The 20,853-nt window shown below is 47.0% G+C and overlaps 1 protein-coding gene across 1 annotated transcript in view; it reads right to left on the bottom strand.

Moving 5' to 3' along the window:
* Window positions 1–20,154, bottom strand: part of LOC135814497 (isoleucine--tRNA ligase, cytoplasmic-like) — a 32,671-nt gene extending 12,517 nt beyond the window's left edge. The window contains exons 1-22 of the mRNA XM_065327621.1: window positions 19,939–20,154; window positions 19,773–19,848; window positions 15,358–15,438; window positions 11,035–11,067; window positions 10,503–10,589; window positions 10,021–10,103; window positions 9,518–9,654; window positions 9,184–9,312; window positions 8,761–8,912; window positions 8,392–8,487; window positions 7,803–7,925; window positions 6,983–7,074; window positions 6,167–6,265; window positions 5,390–5,516; window positions 4,558–4,631; window positions 3,837–3,926; window positions 3,544–3,648; window positions 3,029–3,115; window positions 2,723–2,806; window positions 2,280–2,424; window positions 1,848–1,968; window positions 686–777 (exon numbers count right to left, since the gene is read on the bottom strand). Coding sequence (XP_065183693.1) covers window positions 686–777; window positions 1,848–1,968; window positions 2,280–2,424; window positions 2,723–2,806; window positions 3,029–3,115; window positions 3,544–3,648; window positions 3,837–3,926; window positions 4,558–4,631; window positions 5,390–5,516; window positions 6,167–6,265; window positions 6,983–7,074; window positions 7,803–7,925; window positions 8,392–8,487; window positions 8,761–8,912; window positions 9,184–9,312; window positions 9,518–9,654; window positions 10,021–10,103; window positions 10,503–10,589; window positions 11,035–11,067; window positions 15,358–15,438; window positions 19,773–19,848; window positions 19,939–20,051 — 2,226 coding nt within the window. The 5' untranslated portion in view covers window positions 20,052–20,154. The remainder of the gene's footprint in view (window positions 1–685; window positions 778–1,847; window positions 1,969–2,279; window positions 2,425–2,722; window positions 2,807–3,028; window positions 3,116–3,543; window positions 3,649–3,836; window positions 3,927–4,557; window positions 4,632–5,389; window positions 5,517–6,166; window positions 6,266–6,982; window positions 7,075–7,802; window positions 7,926–8,391; window positions 8,488–8,760; window positions 8,913–9,183; window positions 9,313–9,517; window positions 9,655–10,020; window positions 10,104–10,502; window positions 10,590–11,034; window positions 11,068–15,357; window positions 15,439–19,772; window positions 19,849–19,938) is intronic.
* Between the last annotated feature and the right edge of the window lie 699 nt (window positions 20,155–20,853).

Raw genomic sequence — 20,853 nt, 5'->3', positions numbered from 1 at the left:
GCTCATGCGCGCCAAACAGAGTTACCTGGTTACCGTCGGTCGGAGCTGCACAGAGCCTATATGTCCAGGGACAAATTTGTACAATTCCCTCGGCAACCCGAAAACGAGAACGATTGTAATGCTCTTTCGGCTATGCAATCTGGAAGAGATTTTGCCTTCTTGCAACGTGAGATAGCATTTTCGCCGTGCAGGCGGTGCCATTCTACAGCACTGCATTTGAACTCCACGTCGAACTTGTGGCGTCTTGGCATGGCGAAAAAAACAATCGCTTCCAAGAACGACTGCGAAAGGATTGAACGCAGTTGGTCCCTTCTTGGCGAGGTTAGTGCATTTTTGCCCGCGGGAATTTGATGTTGAGCTATAGCGAAAGTTCTTTTTGCTTTAGCCTTTGCCATAGGCAGTTCGTAGGCTTTTCATGTCTACTCGTACGAAATCGAACTTTCTGTACACCATTCTTGTCCTCAGGACGACGTACCTGTGCCCTGCATTGCGAAAATAGTACAATCGAGCTGGGGTGGGCGTTTGCAGCGAAGTGGGCGTTTGCTCCGGACTTTACGGTACTAGTAGAAACTATCCAAGCACGGCTGTATGCAGGCACCCTCTACACAGCTGTTCTACTGAAATGTGCCGTAAAACTCCATGCTATAGCAAATGATTAGATATTGTGATGCTACAAAGTTCTAACCTTGAGACGTTTGCGGTTGAAGCGAACATACCAGTTGGTCAACTGGCCAATGTAGCGCACAAGACGCGGTACCACAGTGTAGAGACGATACGCTGTAACCAACAACGACGACAACAACGACGACGACAACAACAGCAGCAGCAGCAACATTACTACACTACACAACCAATACTCGCATAATAACTAAAACACTGCAACAAGGCCATGGCAAAACAATGCCAAATGTTGCACCTGGCAAGGAGCCAATGTAAGTGCACATGGGCTACCAGCTTACCATTGACAAAGCAGTAGAGAAAACCAGGCTTAGGTTTAGCTAAGCCCAAAGTAGATACACAAAAGCAGTATGATTACATCATGTTTGCAAGATCATTCATGTCCCCAGTTCAGCCCGCATCATCTGCAAGAGTATTCCCTAGTGAAAAACAAAGAGGCCAATTTATTGTAAGCTATTTTTCTTGTTAGGTATCTGCTTGCTGTACATGACTACCCACGCATCCTTCCCCTGCATGGTACCCTGCACTGTAGTGACGCTGTGCTTGTGGATGCCCGCGTATCCCTTCCCCTGCATGCACCCAGCGTATCCCTAGTGATCCCATACATATAGCTACTTCCCATGTCTACCTTGCCCAGGCTGCAGTGCTGTATTCTCCCCGCATGTCTTCCACTGGCCTTGCTAGCTGCAGGTGCACCTCTTCTTGCAACCCAGGCCCTTTATCTAGCCTAATCCTAAACCTACTCTGACGCCTCTGTCACAACGAGATTCATGATCATTTTTCCTCGAACTATGTTCAAACTGTCCTCGTGTATAGCTCTAACATGTGGGTTTTGTCCTGAGAGGCAGTGGCTGTGTTTTGCTGTCCCATTTTTACCGACTGTGCTACATTTGGTGATGTAAAGCTGCAGCAAAAGAACTGATCATGGAGACGAGCAATGGTTGCAATGTTGCTAGGCATGGGAGGTTTGGCTGGCAGCAGGGCTCTCCTTGGTGTCTTCATGGGCAATGTATATCACGCCAGACACACCCACCCACATCCACACCCATGCACATGCATCCACATGCACATGCATCCACATGCACATGCACCCACATGCACACCCACCCACACGCATGCACATGCACACCCACTAGGTGTGCAAGTAGCGAAGAGCACATGCTACCTACCTGCCATTTCTGTGTGTACAAACTTGAGTAGACTCTGTGTGAACGACACAATCCAGCAATCCATGATGTTTCCAGACGAGTGACGTGCTTCTGGGTTGAACACGAACTTGACATTCTCCTCCTACACAAACACACACACACCACGCACAACACAAGTCAACACAACAGCATAAGGTACCTGATGTAAACTTTGTGTGACACATCCCAGACCAATTCACTGGAGTACACAGTGAATTAGCAATGTAGATAGCAGCACAACCAATGCATCACACGCTTAGCAAGTCATTGCCGACACATGCAGCAGGAGAATGTCTGGACCATAGTACAAAACGTGGCTCAAAGAACAGAGCTGAGTTGCACACATACACAACCAGGAGTTATCCTTTGCCACTAAAGAAGAGGTGAGACTAGGCACAGTGAATGACAGCTTACACGCTTGAGGCGCTCAATGTTCTGCACAAGGAAACGGTACGCATTGAGCCAGGGCAGAAAGACTTCCTTGACCACGTCCTTCACACCCTCCTCCTTGAATCTCAATGTATCAGCACGCACCACTGGAGAGTTGATCAGGTACAGTCTGCACATAATACCGAAAGCAGTGCATACAATAATACCAAAAGCAGTACACACAGGATACGAGGCAATGCTGAAGTCAAGATGAAGACAAGATAGATACTCTGTCCATTACAACTGTCATAGGATGCACTGACTGATACCACCACCACCAGCGAAGCCAGCATCAGCAGCAGCAGCACTAGGACTGCTCAGTGCCCAGCATCAGCAGCAGCAGCAAAACCAGGGCCAACCAGTTCCCCGCACAGTAGCATATAATATATACATACGTATGATACACAGCGCTGAGATTTGTAACTTACCGGAGTGCATCTGCGCCATAGGCATGGACAACGTTCATGGGGTCTGGGTAGTTCTTCAGACGCTTGCTCATCTTCTTACCATCACTGTTGGAAATCACAAACCACACAAATAGACATGATCAGAATTTTCATACACTCGGCCAATCGGCTGTTGCAATAAGGCAGATATTGCCAACACACACATGAAGGAACAGACAGTGGGCTGTGCAATGCATGTGGCTGGCTGGGCAAATCAAAGTCGGATATGACCTGGACCTGCCACCACTAAAGACAGCACAGTGTGAATAGAATACGTGGCCTACACACCTGGCCAGTACAAGACCATTGACAATGAGGTTCTTGTACGGTGGCTCATCAAACAGGGCAGTGGAGATGACCAGTAGGGTGTAAAACCTGATCGACAAGAAATACAAGCACACATACACAATCACAAGCACACACAAGCGCATATAAACAAACACACATGCATGCACAAACACACACAATCACACAATGGTGGTGGGGGTCATAGTCAGAATGTACATGTAATACATAACAGAGTTGCAGAGCTCAGAACACACCAATCAAAAGAGAAACTCAGGCCAGAACATAAACATGAGAACAAAAATGGGCGCACACGCAGACACAGACAGGCAGGCACACACCACAAAACACACACACACACACAAACACACACACATCAACCAGCACAGGAATATTGACCAATAGCCTGCAAAAAAGGTACAATTGGCGATTCCTAAATCCTCTGGAAATCACCAGAAGTGTGTTGGACATTAAAAACCCAGGGTGAACAGCAACATTACTATGGACAGTATACATACCATCCACGTGTCTGGTCCACACCTTCAGCAATGAAATCGGCTGGGAATGACTCCTCAAACGTCTTCTTGTTCTCAAACGGATAGTGACACTGGGCATAGGGCATGCTGTCAACAGCAACAAAAGCACCACAAGCAGAGAGAGAGAGTTAGAATAAGAGATGTTGATTCGTCCCCAAAGAGAGTGCTCACACGAACACCAGAATGTGATGCAGAACAAATTTTCAAGACAGCATGATGAGAGCAGTGCAGAACAGTATGTACACATCCACGAGTGTGCGGCCATCCACACTAACCTGCCACTCTCGAACCAACAGTCAAACACGGGTGCGATACGGCGCAGCACACCATTACCAGTCTTGGACGGGATAGTGATGTCATCCACACTACAGAGTCACACAGCAACAAAAGACAAAAGACTTATCGTCTTGACAGCTTCATAAAAATAAACAAATTAACTGCCCCTGTTACAGCTCCCGGAAACCAAGATTTGCCACATAACTAAAGTACCAGACTGGTACTACCAGTATTTACAGCCCCAAATACAGCAGTAGATTCACTAAAACAGGAAAGAGAGAGAAATAAAAGAATCCATCAATTCAGAGAGAAATAATAAAGAGCTATGAGAAACAATCCATCAATTCAACCAGGTTATGAACAGTCAGATAGTGCAGTAATCAGGCACAAAATTGACAAGGAGCACGGAGACATTCACCAGCCTGACACCTCGCCAGAACAAAGAGAGAGAGAGAGAGAGAGAGAGAGAGAGAGAGAGAGAGAGAGAGAGAGAGAAAGAAAGAGAGAGAGAGAGAGAGAGAGAGAGAGAGAGAGAGAGAGAGAGAGAGAGAGAGAGAGAGAGAGAGAGAGAGAGAGAGAGAGAGAGAGAGAGAGAGAGAGAGAGAGACAATCTATCCGATGCACCTCGGGAACAGGAAAATTGATCTGTAACAGTGTAATTACAGGAAGGAATGTGGTGTACAGTCACACTGTACCAGCAGTGTTGATGATGACACTTACGATTCTCTGTGCAAGTCCTTGATACGGACGCCGGACAGACGCTCCAGTTCATCAACTGACCCAATGCACACAACCTACAGCAGACAACACCCAGTGCAGTACAGTACAGTTACAGTACTATGGTCTGAGGAACACTATGTCATGCACACACTCTCCCACGCGTACCTCCTGAGTCCTCCCACATGCACCCTCTACCACAGATACACACACACACACACACACACACACACACACATACAGTACACACGCACACACATCCGCACCCACCCACCCACACGCACACCCACCCACCCCCACGCGCATGCACACGAAATCACACGAAATCACACACGAAATCACACACACACACACACACACACACACACACACACACACACACACACACACACACACACACACACACACACACACACACACACACACACACACACACACACACACACACACACACACACTTGTACTTGTTGCTCACTGCCAAAACTGGTCATGTGGGTCTCCCCGGGAGAAGGGAGAGAGACTCAAAAGGAATATTGGAAAGATGACTCAATTGGCTATTGAGCTGCCCAACGACCGACACCGCCTGAAATCCCCAAAATTCTGGGTGGACTTGAAAACGATCCCACATATGGGCTCACCACACCTCAGTAAGTGGGTGAGGACAAGGTGCAGAAAAAGGAGTGACGGTATCAGGGTATCCGTCCCATACACACACACATATACGCACGCACACATACACACCACATTAGCTACTAGTAGGCAGTTCACTGCAATGTGTACTTGGACAGTCGATGATCATTGCAAGAACAATTCCAGGTCAGTCGAATGAACATACCTCACTGCAGTCTTCATTGGCCCAGATAGGCATGGGAGTTCCCCAGAAGCGGTTACGAGATACAGCCCAGTCTCTAGCATTTTCCAGCCAGTTGTGGAAACGCTTCTCACGTACAAACTCTGGCACCCTATCACAGAACAAGCCAAGCACAAGCAGATTAGGGTTTAGCACAGTGCCGCCCAGTGAAGTTCACCCTCATCAAAAAAATATATCGACACGTACTGCACGACTCTTGCACTACAAACACAGGGTTGTCATATTCATGGCAGCGAATTCCAATGCCTAGGGCTGTACGATCAAGCATCAGTTTACAGTCTACCCCCTAGCACAGTAACTGAGTCTGTGACTGAGTCTGTAACTGAGGCTGACAACTGACTATGAAGATTGCCTACAGGAAAACACAGTATAATGCTGGTTAATTAAACGCAGAGTCATTCTGAAGGATTTCATTTCCAACTAGCGTAGGAATCGTACGGCTGCATGGTGAGCTGCACTGCTTTGTTTGTTTATGAGTGCAGGTTTTCATTGGCCAGCACTGTAGGTGAACGTATAGAAGTAGGCAGACAATGCCCATGCACGCACATCCACATGCATACTTCCACACACGTTGACGCACAGCCACACACCCACATGCATACTCCCACACATGTTGACGCACATCCACACACCGACATGCATACTTCCACACACGTTGACGCACATCCACTAACCCACATGCATACTTCCACACACCCGCGTGCACCCACCCACCCGCACACCCACACACACTGAACATACCAATAGCACTTCTTGTTGTTGGTGAGGAGCTTGTCGACGATGTGTTCGACACGAATGAACCAGCTTGGCACAGCCCTGTAGATCAACGGCGTCTCTGATCTGAAAGCAATACATATTCAAACAAGTAGCCAGGTGTAGGCACAATGGCAGATATTGCTCAATCTGAACTGTTCATCAAATTCTACAAACTTGCAATCCACAGTGCATTTCAAAAGCATAGACGCGTGAAGCAGCATAAGCGTTCCATCTGGACTTTCCCACACTGGGATTCGAGTGTGCATACTCCCGGAAAACTTCACATGGAACTCCTGCGGTGTATCATGTGCATGTACCCTCCGCAACACAGGCATTTTGACATTTTCAAACGCTATGATTGTTCAGCTCGTAATCACCAGGTCTTCCCATAAGCCTGCCTGAAATTCCGCGATCGAATACATGTATAAATAAGTCAGCATCATGCGTTTGAAGAGTGCGGATGCAAGTTTTTGCTGTCCATGGCCTAGTTTGTTTTCACAGGCGTAGCTGCCTTCGACAGGATCATACTTACGCCTATAATTGTGCGTAATGTACTAAGTTGGCATCATGACAATGGATGAGGATTTGGCTCTGCTGACCTACGAGGAGCTGCTCACCACTCCTCGAACAACAGGATTGTTCAACCCGGAGTCAATGGGTGCCAAGATGTGGGTGCCATGAGCCCGTCTGACAAGTGTAAAACCGCCTTCACAACTCCTTTGGGCGTATACGAATTTAACGTCTCGCCTATGGGTACTAAAACTATTCGTTTTGAAAAAAAATTGGAAGATAACTACTGACCTCCAGCAGAACGGGTAGTTGTGGCGGAAGCGACTGGAGCTAACAAGACGACCTTGGCTCTTCAGCATCTTGATGATGGCTTTGTCTGCATCCTTTAAATAAAAGCAACAACACCAGGAGACTACAATGCAAAGGAGTGCCGGCACTAGCATTTACAGACTGACGAAAAGAACAAACAAACGATTTGTAAGGCCTCAGTCGCAGTTGTTGTCACAGTTAAAGGTTCCCATGATAGTGTTTAGCACAAACCTCACACATACACACATACACACACACACACACACACACACACACAACGCATACACGCCACGCTCACTCGCATACAATATCACCAGGGGTATAGAGACCAAGGAGGGTGGCTTTGCTCCCAGTCTTCTGTTATACCCGGGTGGCATCAAGGCTAGATGCTTGCTGTACTGGTCTACACTCTACTGTGTCCAGGTGGCCATGAAACATTGGGTACACTCAGACTAGAACCGCAGCATAGACCGATCACTTGTGCTCAACACCATCAGGGTACCAGCAACTCAAACCTTTTACCAAGCATCATAGGCCAGTGTATACATTCCACACATACAATGTACATACCCATATACACATACATACCTACATGTAGTTCACTTGCACCAACACTTTACTCAAAGTCAAAGCACACACTGCACATGCATGCATGTCCATGCTTGCACAAACTCATTGTCCCGTGTTGAAGCAGCACAATAGAGAATATGAACAAACATGCAGACACACACACACACACACACGCACAGGCAACACTCACGCCAGCAGAACATGATACACAGGTAGTAGTACATGTACCTACCTTGACATACTGGCCAGCAAAGTCTGTGATCTCGGGCAGGTAAGAGCCAGTGTCGTCAACAGGGCACACCAACTTGCCACCCTTCTTCAGAATGCCATTGGCCATGGCAACGCGATAATCGTCCTATAGCACACACACCCGCAGCAATAACAAGATACACAGATAATAAGAGATGAGGTGTGGTCCACACCAATCCTAATAAAAGGAATACATGCGTGTAGATCATGCAGACAACAAGTCTATTGAGCTTTTCTGGTCTGAGTACTTTGTTTGAAGTATGTGTGTTCAAACTAGCAGCAATGGCCATGTTAACAATACATACTTGGCATTGGCATAGTACAGTGAAACATGTGTAAGCCGACCGCTCATGGGACCCTCAAAATGTGGTCGCTGTGTACAGGTGGTCTCCTTATCCACGGTCATTTGACTGAAATTGACATCCCTTGGTCTTGGTTGTAGTGGTCCTCTAGGACAGGTGGTCGCCTTATCAGAGTGGTCGCCTTGACAGGTTTACTGTACTCCACTCCATACACCCAATAACACCCCCCCCCCCCCCCCCACACACACACCTGTACAGTAAAATACCTACCTCACCAAATGCAGGCGCCTGATGTACAATACCAGTACCACTGTCCTCGGTGACATATGTGTCTGTCAAGACACGGAATGCACCAGCTGGTTTCCACTGTTAAGACATGTGACACACAGCCAGACACGCACACATGCATGCGTGCATACACACAGGTTAGGAAGATATAATGCGAGGTTAAAAGACCGCTACACTGCAATAGCTATCGGGCAGCGCTCGCAAGGTGCAATAAGGATGCGAGTATAGAGCGAAGCTGCCAAGGATGAAGTGCATGCATAGAAATAGAGGCAGACTGGTGCAAGACACCTACTACAAGTACTCATACACAAGCTTGTCAAAGAACTATCACTAACCAGGACACATACTTACCTCTTCAACATAATACTGGAAGAGAGGTTGGTAGGTCTTGCCAGCTAGCTCTGATCCAACGTACGTCGCGAGCACTTCGTAATCCTCGGGGTTCTTGTACATCTCAAACACGCGAGCCTCCATCAAGATGTAGATGGCTTCTGTTTTGGCCTCTATACAAAAAGGAGAGAACAACAGTAACGATTGAGCAAGTCTCTCACAGTAGCCAGTACTCTCATCCCAACACAAAATCGGAGCTGCATACAAAAACCCAAATTGCATCGCAACAAGCGGTCAGCAAAACTTCGGAACTTGTGTCAAATATACAGCCCCGCATAGCTGTCTATAGCCAGGTTGTCGACAGATCCTCTTCGGGATGTGCACAACAACTCTTGCAACCACAACAAATAGTTCCCAGCCAATTATACATGTACATGAACCTACCCTTGATCTTGATGTACTTCTTGTCTGGGTGAACACAAAGAGCGAGGTTGCTTGGCAACGTCCACGGAGTTGTGGTCCAGGCTACAAATGCAACCTTGGGATCCTCGTCGAGAGGAAATGTGACGATCACTGGTAAACACAAGCAAAGACAGAATCACAGTAATCAACGTCACAATGTAAGTTCAGTGATGATTAGGCAAGGACCACTAGCTCAGTAGCAGTGATCGGCAGACAATAGTCACAAGAGGCGAGGCACGTATGAAAGGGCACACTGAATGATAACCAGGCATCTCATAACTCCTGAAACGCAGCGACCAAAGCGACAGTCACTTACCAGCAGGGTCCTCCACTTCCTTGTAGTTCTGATTGGCCTCAAAATTGGACAATGGCGTGTGACAACCAGTACTGTAAGGCATCACCTTGAATCCACGATACACAAGGCCTTTCTCGTACAGCTGCTTGAATACCCACCTGCACAAAGCGCACACACCAACGGGTTAGGCAGATGAACAAGAACATCCGGCTTCAACGAGAACCATAAAAGCATATTGGGTTCACTTCACCAGTGGAATGGACAGATTTGGCTAGGAAATGCTACCTGGAGCAACACCAGTACAGTTCTAGGACAAAAGTGACACAAAGATCGCTTACGAGGTTCAGACAGGTTTGGCACACAGTGTCAACAAATATCGTCATACCGCGGGGAAGTGGTCATGACAAAGTTACTGAAGCACCAAAGCTCCCCAGCATATTCCAAAATTCAGAGCACAGTACAGAAAGCCAGGTATGATATCGAGCGCACACTGCAAACTATGTAAGCGCTGAGGAGTGACGTACCAAATGGATTCCATGAACTCCGGATACAAGGTCTTGTAGTCGTTCTTGAAATCAATCCAGCGACCCAGCCGGCTTACAATCCTCTTTAGACAGGAGAGCACAGACAGCACATGCAAAGAAAGAGCATTTCAACAGAGTTGAACAAAACAAACGCACAGATCATGGGCTCAGCTTAGACCAGAAACCAGCACTAGCTAGTGTAAGAAGAATCAAAGCTCGCAAAGCCTTCTTTCTGTACTTGGTCAAAAAAACTTAAAAATGCAAAATAATTCCATAGTTCCACATCAAGAACATGGGATTCAACAAATTGCACAAGTCATGTAAATACATGTGGGAGAGTGTAACTTCTAGAAGTCACAAAATATGACATCGCATAAGGCTGGCAGGTTGACACAGCTTTAAAAGTATACCAAAAACTAGTCACAATGTGTACAGAATGATGCAGCGAGCAAGGTGCATCGGCTATGCTTTTCCTTTCTCACCTCCCAGTCACTGGAGTAACGCATGACAATGCTGCGGCATTCAGCATTGTACTTGTCAATGCCCATTGCGAGAATCTCATCGGGTGACTGTAGACCAACAAGAAGACACACACACACATGTACAGGTACACATCCACAGTTGAACATAGATACAAAACCGAAAGATACTGTGACAGGATTGCGCTGCTAGCTAGCCAGCCACTGTAGGCCTCAGCAACAGCAGTAGCGCAGTAGCAGCAGCGCAGTGGCAGCGGCAGCACAGAAAATCTTGACACCAATAGCTCATGCAATAAACACAAGGAAACTATGAACCAGAAGTTGCTCCCTGCATTCCTGCTGCCTATACTTAGCTTGAGGAAATGTGAGAAATCCAAAGTTGGGAGCAACCAACAATTCACCAAAGTCGCCACCACTATTCTCAAACTGTGAAGGGAAAGTCAATTGTGTCACTGAGAAACGCCACACAGGCACAAAGAATAAAGTATTATTAAAAATTTTTGTAACACAGATGGAAGTAGACGTATACACTCACCTTGATTCCCAGCTTCTTGTCAATTTCAAACTCCTGCGAAGAACAAGATTTCATCAGAAGTCAACACAACAGAGTACTTGCCATGCAAGCACGTTCAAGTAAGTTCATGCACCTTCCAAACTAAGTCTCGAAAATGCACAATGGACTCCCCACCCTCACTCAGTCCTAGGGTAAAGCAGGCTAATCATGTGAGGAGTAAATGACAATAACACAGTTGTGAGATGTTGAACAAGGCCAACAATCGAGGACGTTCTCAGCGTTACTAAGAGCCAGAGATTCGACCGCACAAGTAAGGAGCAAAAGCAAAAGAGGAAGGCAGTCTAGAGGTTGCTCATCTAAAAACCTTGCACAAACTGTGCTGTTTGACTAATAATCGAAGTAAGAGTATGCAAGTCGATACTGGTAAGTATACGCAGGCCTTTCACACCTAGGCACACGTGAGAGTCTAAACACACGCACATACTGCCCGCTACATTGGCACTGAGCAGTATACAGTGTAGCAAATAACACACAAGTTCGAGCTGGAAAAGTGCAGCTGCAAGAAAAGCTGAGAAAACATAATACATGTACAGAAATAAATCCAAAGCCCGGGGTGACACATACATATATATCAGGTGCCCTGTACCAAACGCAACAGTAACATTATGTGTGACCTGAGCAGAAGGCATGCCATACAGTCATATCTGTACACGGTACAGTGACGTACAGTGGCGTCAAGAGTACATAACCCCCCAGAGTGTGCAACGCCGATCCAGCTCTGCATAGGGTCTTGGTCGAGCGGAATCGGATCTTCTGATGTCATGCGTACACTCCACACCAGCGCAAGGCCGGTCTCGAGGCAGGGCACCATTGTTTTTGATCCGAGAGTACCCGCGATTCCCCGGGTTCCCCTCAGATGTGTACGGTATTATGACACAAAGATCCGATTGCGCTCGACCAAGACCCTATGCAGAGCTGGATCAGGCGTTGCACACTCTGGGGGTTATGTACTCTTGGTGGCGTGTATTTACCGCCATTTCGCCAGGTGTGTGTTTCAGCCACCATTTCTCTGCTATACACAAGTCAACCTTGTGAATGATCAACCTCGGGTATAACAGCACTATCGTCAGACACCTTGTAACCATAGGACTACACACCTCTAACCTGACGAATAGCGAAAGCTCGCGAGTAACAACATGTTTCTCTTTCTCATGACCAATGGAGGGTTTTTATTCACAAGGCTGACTGCATTCGCTGCCACAACTGGTTATTGCTTGCCTAACAGCTTTCTTCGCTAGTACCACACAGGTGTGAAAAGTATGGTCTAACATAACTACAGAGGTGAAATGAATTCTGACTTCCTGAACAAAGCAGAGCCAGGCTAATAGTCTTCGCCCAGCATTGTGTTGCTAGGGTCATGCGGACTCATGACTCAGGGCTACTATATTCATGAGATCAAATTCCTTTCGCTACTAGTACATGTACATACAGCCTACGATTGATAAGTCGCACATTAATTGAAGTCTCTGGGACAAATCGCGAATGAGTTATGGACATTGTGTACACCAGTCAGTCTTGCCACATCATTTTAGCCAAATATCAGTAGTTTTTTTTAATGTATCGCCCGGGTACAAAGCCCCAGGACCCCATTCCTACGAACCCCAATATACAAACACTGAAATACAGCGCTATCTCTTTTTTTATGTCACCGCGCCACAACTTTTCTATAGACAGATGATGAACTAGATAAGGCCGTCATCACACTACGTTCTCTGACCCCTGTCTACGTCTACGGTGAAAAATCCGTACACGTGGTCACGTTTTTGGAGAAATTTGAAGATTCAAAAGCACGTACAAGGCCGCTTGGAAAAAGACTGGGGTTGTATATCCCCCCATCACGTCTACGTTTCCCGTTTCCTCTGCTCCCGTTTTCACTCCGTACATGAATCATCATGACAACCAACCAAAAACTCTTTTAACGTGGACGTAGACGCAGCGCTTTGTACCGTAGTGTGATGACAGCCTGAGCACCTTACGGCGCGTTCAGACTACCGAGAACCCCGTCAAACCGTGAAGGACATTTGCACTACCGATAAACTAACGTTACCGTTACGTAAGTTGTGCAGCTCTCATCGCGGCGCTGAGAAGGGATTTTCTCCTGCTCCCAACCACAGCACCTTTTTTACTGCCGGAATGCTGTTTCCGCCGACAAAGTGCCAGTAACGTCACGTGATCAAAATCACCTTGGAAACTTTCCCATTCCGTCACTTTGTATCGGTAGTCTGAACCTGCCCTTAGGAGAGAGCTGTGGAAACGCCTATGGCTATGACGATCAGCAATAACAAAGAAATCTGGATCATGACTTCTAAACCAATAAGGTCGAAAGTGGACATTCATGGCTGTTGTCGGCAGGAGAAGGTCAATTGTCAGCAGGTCATGATGCATGCTCCAATATCGACAGGCTACTGACATGTCAGCAGGTGTTGCAACACAGCGATGGAAACAATTCAGCAGCAGGTGTACATTTCCTTCAAAATTTGGCTCAAGAAGAAGGAAAATGGACAAGACACATCCAATCGAGACTGGAAAGTCTGAAAGGCGTGTGCATGTGGTTACAGATACAGACTGGTATATGAGCAAACATCGGCTACTTGGCTGCATCATCAACACTGCGCAGTCAGAAGACCAAAGACAAGGAGAAAAAAAGCAGCTGGGTACGAAGGTCAAATGCACCATGGAAACTAAACAGGAACATGTTGACAGTTCGTTTAAAATTCGGTTTAAAAAACGAGAATGGACAGGAGACATCGAGCCTAGACGGGACGAGCACTTCGGCACATTTATGAATGCAGAACCAGCACTGGCAGTCAAGGTATGGTCCCTGTGTACTTGTATTAGAGATGGAAAGCAACCAAAACACTTTCTCTGTCCTCCTATTGTTTGAGATGGAGAGCATCTAAAATGCGCCATGGAAAGTATACAGGAACACGTTGCCAGTTCATTTAAAATATGGTTTAAAAAAAACGAGAATGGACAGGAGACATCAAACCTAGACTGGACGAGCATTGACGGCTGTGTTAAGAAGAAGCTATTGGACCCGAGCACTTCGAAGAAGCTATTGGACCCGAGCACTTCGGCACATTTATGAATGCAGAACCAGCACTGGCAGTCAAGGTATGGTCCCTATATACTTGTATTGCCGTCCGTGCACGCCTCGCACACCCTTTGGCCGAAGACTCCCAATGATGACGTGGTCGAAATCGAGCAACCTAGACGGAAACTACGTTTCACGGCTGCGGATGATGTGGCCATCCTAAGGAAGGTTGGTGTCCATGAACGACCATTCAAGCATGGGTTGAAGGCGTGGCAAGGGCACTGACAGGACGACTTGCAGGCATAAAGGTGAACACCGTGCAAAGTCCCTTTCGTCAGTTAGATATCCTTCTTTTTTTATGCTGCTTGCACAATTTTGCTCATGGTTGCAACGAATAAACTGTTTTCCTGTCCTTTGCTGTTTGTTCCTGCCATCCATGTAGCGGTACCGGTAGATCGGGTGTTGGCCGAGGACTAGGGCAAGAAGGACCAGCTCCTAGACAGCATCAGTTGTTCAAGGATGAGGTACACGAAAAGGAAACATTGTCCCAACTCCAAAAGAGATCATCGGAGAAGGCAGAGACTGAAAAGAGAGGTTCGACGTCTCAACATTGGCGCCCAACTCTGCCGAACCCACGACCCTTCGTCCCTGTCAATCAAGTCTCGTCTCTCAGTTTGTCCCAGTCGTCCTCGTCCGCCAGTCGTCTCTCGCTATCCTCGTCTTGTCTGATGTCATGCAGGTCAGCTGTTTTATTAATCTCTCTTTCCTTTTCCTGTCCCCCTTCAAATATATTTCCACTTTATTTTCTTATTTTGTGTGAGCGTGCATGCGTGTGTGTCCTTTCATCTTCTAGGTAGGCGTCTCATCATGGCGAACCACGGTCTGCCTTGCATCTAATTACCGTATTTTCCGGAGTATACGCCGCACCCCCCCCCCCCATTTTTTGCCATGAAATGCAGACATCTATCCTATTTAACACCGCTAATTTGATCATCGGAGTATAAGCCGCACCCGGTGTCACCTACACACAAAATACATACTGTCCTGTTTGGCAAAAGTACATGACTGGTTACAGGCGTGTGACTTATCGCAACGCAGACTATACTGTGTATGTCTAGCTGATACAACACCCGCGTTCGATGCAACGCCCACTCGAACCTTGGCTGACTATAAGTATAGCATATTTTGAGGCAGTGTGACATTGATTATCAGCAGAAGAGGTTATCACTTGCTAAAAAAAGTGTACATACCACAGGCAGACCATGGCAATCCCATCCAAAGCGACGCTCAACATGATGCCCGGTCTGGTGAGCATAGCGAGTCACAATATCCTAGAAAGACAGACAACACAACAACAAAAACTGTACACTTGTTCTCTGCTACATGTACCGGTACATTTATGTTTTCTGATGGAAATGACCATTGGCCATAGCAGTACATATAAAAGATCATAAGTGATTAAGTTAGAGGAGCCCAATCTCACTGAAGTAGAATCATGGCCACGGTGCATTCCAATGGTCCCTCGCGTACGCTGTACATATGAGCCGTCAGATGCGAAAACCGACCTTATGGGAAACACTGCACAGTGCAGAAAAATGCAGTCGAAAGTTGGCGAGTTTACGCACTGGTGGGCCTGGACAGCAAGCTACAAACCTTCGTATTTCAGTCAAATATCGGTCTTTCGGGACGATCCAAGTACATGTATGTAAATCGAAGAGAAAACTCCAAGGAAAACAATGCAGCAAGCGCGATCGCGGTACGATGCTGTGTTCCCCAGATACAAAGCCTGCAAGATGCGTCACGGCACTTTGCATTTCCACGCGTAAATCAAACGCGCCAGACCTGGGGTTTCCCACTTTTCAAGCGATCTACGATCTCGGCAACAGGCTCAGACGTCTTGGAAGCTCTGACTGCATCTTCACGAAAAAAATTGGGTGTCCTGGGATAATGGAGATGGAAATGGCGAGTGTTTTTCGTGTGACGGCGCAAGTCCAGCGCTGAAGCGATGTCTGCAGCTTGTTGCGCTGGTGCTGTGCTTTATTTGCTATCGGATTTGGGCCCAACGGGTTCCTCGTCGCCAGAGCTTTCCAGAAAGCCGAAGTTTGTCGAAATCAGTCAAAGGAAACAGAAAATATTGTCCAAAGTAGGTGAAACAATTGTTGGTACTGCAACCAAAATTGAGATGCAATTTGTGATGATCTCCTATTGTAGAGGCTATAACTTTACTTCCCTTGGTCCAAATCAACTCTAGTTTTATGAATACGACTCCTGATGCTCCTGGCTTTCAGATCGTACCACTAACACAGAATATGATTTTTTCCCATAAGGTCGGATTTCGCATCTGACGGCTCATATATACCTAGAAATGCAGACAGTTCTAGTGTTGCTTTGTGCTCCCTCCCTATGTAAAGGCACTTCAGTCACGTGACAGGACCTGTCAAAATTTGCTGAGGTGAGAGTGCGTACTTGCGTGGCACCAGTCAAGTGCATGCGCAAAACTGTACAGGTACGCGCTATGCTTCGCTGCACGGGCTGATAGTTGGGCGCATCGTGTTGCTCTGACGTTCAGCTTTCAGTAGATCCCGCATACGTCATAGTGCGTACATTTTTGCGAGTTGTAGATCACGTACACTTCCAGCAAAGAGTTTTTTCACAAAGAACTGTTGTTTGCTCGCGTTTGAAACGTTGCTTATCGTCTTCAGCGTCGTCTTTCCATTCGGAAACAGTAGAGTTCTTGTTTACCAGGGTTTGCGAATCGCTGCCCAAGGAGACATTATGGACGTAGGCACTGAGAAGTATGCGCTTTAGGCGGAGGAGAACGACGATGCGTCGTACTACCTGGGCGAATTCTCAAAGCGTACTGAAAGCCAAGTTTTGACACGGTTGCGCTGGAAGGCCTACTGGTGTTTACGAACAATCAAAAGGCACAGTGGCTGCCGGAGAAACCCTCCGATGAGGGGATGCTTTGATATACGCAGCCAGGCACGCTTCACCAAAATTTCAAAGCTCACCAGCAGGCAATTCATGACTGCTGCATGGAGCAGTTGATGGAGAGGGAGGCAGATATCACACCATGGAAAGAAGCTACCAACAAAGGTCCTGCGGAACTTCTTGCCAACTTGGAATCACTTGAAGTGGCATGACTGTGGGCACGAATGTCCTGTGCAGTAATTTGCGCGCCGCGCGCGCGTACTTACCCTCCACTTTGCGGTGTACGGCGTACAACGTGGAAGTTCTCTGTTGTTTTTGTGCCAGAAGAATGTCTTTATAGCTCTTACGCTTTAGTACCCGCAGGAGCCTGCCAGTATGTCGTTATCAGTTCATTTCAACGCAAACTGAAGCTATTACTATGGCGTTGCTATGGCGTTGCTATGGGTTGCTATGGAGTTGCTATAGTGATTGCGTTCACAATTGCCGTATTCTTGACTATTCTGAACTTTGATCAGTATTGTTTCGATCCATACACGGTTGTTGGTGTAAGGGAGTGATGTGTGCTTGAAGAAAACACTCTATGTTTTGTGACTATATCCACTGATAATACTTCAGAGATGCTGTTGGTGCCACAAATTTAGGGTTCACGGATTGGCATGCTAGCGTCGCCAGCTACATCATGCACGTGACAGGCGCGTGCATATACTGTACCACACAATCGGTCTGTGCTCAAATCGCATTTTCCCATCAATATCACTCACTTTCAACTCTACGGGATTCATTACGGTTGGCTCAAACTGCCTGAATTTTTGAATCCACACGCACGAAAGACGTTCCAAGACTTCCACCGTTCGTATTTTTTCAAACGAGTTCCGTGTTTTCCAGTAACTTTGGCCAAAGTTCGGCTAAAAAAACAGGGGGAGCCGTTGCGTTTCCGTAAAATATTGAACGGTAGAAGGATAGCCAAGGTCGAGAGCAAAACAACAAGCCATTATTTGTCAAAATCGAACAAGAAACGGCTCAGCGCATCTATTTTCCGTGCACGCGCGCGTACTTTGGCCGACAAGGTGTGTAGAATTTCTGAAGAAGAAGAATAACAAGAGCAGCAGCGCTCGGAACAGCCGTGCTGGATACTTCCAATCCCGACACGATGGAGCGTGTTGGCTGTCGTGAGCTGCTGAAACGACCATGACATTTCTTTTTCTTTGTATACCCTACATATCTTGACGTGCCCTTGCTCAGTTTCGGCCTCTTTACAGGAAGAATATTTTCTTCCTTGGCATCAGCGGCCAAGCAGCAAGAAGAGCAACAGATCGAGATTTGCAGGGCAAACAAAGGATGCGTGCAGCTACATCTAGTCAGGTTCGATGCAGCTGCGCTTTGCCAGAACCTCAGCAGATAAGAAAAGACGACAGAGTGTCTCCGATGGAACTGGATCTTTCGCCAAGACCGCCACCGCCGCCATCATCAAGCCCAGGTCAGTCAGAAAAACCGAAGCAAAAATGCAAAGCCCCAGTGAAGTGAAGCCACTGAAGCCAAGGAAAAATTCAAAAGTACGCTCTCCGGCTAGACTTCGAGTCGATATTTTTTTACTTCGATAGGCGCTGTCGCGGCCTGTAGCGCGCGTCCATAATCCAAAATGGAGGCGCACGTGACCATGGTGACGGGTGCTTTTAGTGGCAAGCCGTGAACCCTAAAATTGTATTGATTTCGCCTTGTGCAACTGCCTATCTTCAACCCTTCATATCTGAGTGGTATCACTGTGGATTTCAATAAAATTTTCTGTGTGACCTTGTGATACCCACCACCATCGATTACCGATGATAAACCTGGAAAAAACGCGATTTCAAAAAATGGGGTGAAGTGCCTACGAGTATGTTAGATCCAATAGATTCTTCAGCAGCATTGCCCGTCATTAAAGGCCTGTTTATTCACGGTTCGCGTGAGACTTGGGTAGAGGCCGAGTTTACGGCATCCGTAGGAACGCCACCACCCCTCAAGGACCAAGGCGCAGATGCAGTTCCTTAACACTTTACGTAAGTGGGCAGGGAAAACCGTGAATTCGCGAGTTTGCACTCCACTTACGGAAAGTTGTCTATGTAGAGGACACACATGGGGCTCTACTAACACAGGTGCTCCGTAAGTGGATTGGGGTATAAATGTATGACTTTCTCCCGAAGTCGTACACTGTCAAGTTCAGAGTTGCTAAGGGCAGCTATGTGGTTCGAAAACTCTGTGTGAAGGAGAACGGATCCGCATGCAGTGTACGTAAGACTTTCCGTTGATTGACTACGTTTTTACTAACGTAATTACTAATTACGTTGTGCGAAACCTCTCTAGTATCTCCAGACTTTCGCCCTTGACGGCTCACCATGTTCAGCTCCAACAACATCTCACATACAGGGAATACACCGTTTCCCTTTGTTTTCTGCCGTTTTTGTACCGTGATACCATGTCTTGTTAGCTGACATCGCCATTAGGTATCAGAAATGTTGTTAAGCCTTCTGACCCACATGTCTGTACAATATACAGTACAGTACAATGACTGCAGTTGACATTTCGACCATCGTACCACAGATACAAGGGTGTTATTTTCGGGCGAGGCTTGAAAGGTTCAACCACCTCCCGACCTCGAGGCCTATTTCAGTGCGGGACTAACTTCAGGAAATGCAGTATGTTCAAATAATTCATCCCAGGTTCCGAATTCAAGTGAAATCCATCATTGTACATGTACCTTGATAGTGCCAGCCAAAATGTGACCATAATGGGGCAGACCCGTGGCAAATGGTGGACCATCATAGAATGTATACCTGGAAGGAACAATGGTATGTAGCATAACGCTACAGTTAGAAAATCCGTGTTCCAGTTGAGACCAAAAACACTGTTTCAAGGATTCTTGCCTTGGCTTTCCTTTGGACTGCTTCAGGCAATTCGCAAACGCATCCAGGTCCTGCCACAGCTTCTGGATTTTCTCCTCCTCGTCAGGAAAATTGAATGGTTCGGAGCCCGCCATGGCTCAAACTTGGGCTGATGGCAAAACAACAGGAGATGCCACCCACAACTTTGTGGAAAACACAACACAACCAAAGAGTTGCAGCTCCGGAGTTTTGTTACATGTTGCACATGCAGTGCATGCAACAAGTAAAAGTTTTTTTTCTCAACAAAATCATGGATAGCGTCCCGTTCGCGTTCGCCATATTCAGTTGTCATGCCAATAATGTGTGGGCGCGCTCCCGGTCGCGCGCGCCAGCCTGGGCCGGATCGAACTCGAGCCAGTCGAGGTCGTTCTTTTTCTACTTTTTACAAGTGACATGAAAAGCAATAGTGCCTACTACTAGGCTATCTGCAGTCACGTACTCGACTCGTATATGGCTGAAATACAAATACAGCGCATGTGACTCCCCCCCCCCCCCCCCCTCTCTCTCTCATACGTTCCCTGGGATGAACGAAACCCACAAGCTGATTCAAGTTTCTCTACTGCGGATGTTGCAGTAAACGTGTCTTACATGGTTGACGGACAAGACATAAAAATAAAAGGCAGTCCAATGAGCGCCGCACGAGTCTTTTTCTTTTCATTACAATCATGTACATGTATGACTGTACTCCTAGAGAGAGCGGAGTCCTGCGGTTGGATAGAGTGCTCAATGCGGAAGCAAAGCAGTAACACACGAGCCCGTGACAGAGTACCACGCGTCTCGGGATTGTTGTAACTAACAGACTGTTGTCTGAAGATTGCCATCTGGCATGAAACTATTAGTTACAACAATCCAGATGCGTGGTACTCTGTGACTCGTATGTATGTACTCCTAGAACTG

This window comes from Sycon ciliatum, chromosome 4 (genome assembly GCF_964019385.1).
Source record: "Sycon ciliatum chromosome 4, ocSycCili1.1, whole genome shotgun sequence".
NCBI lineage: Eukaryota > Metazoa > Porifera > Calcarea > Leucosolenida > Sycettidae > Sycon > Sycon ciliatum.
This window is presented reverse-complemented; position numbering and strand designations above follow the sequence as displayed.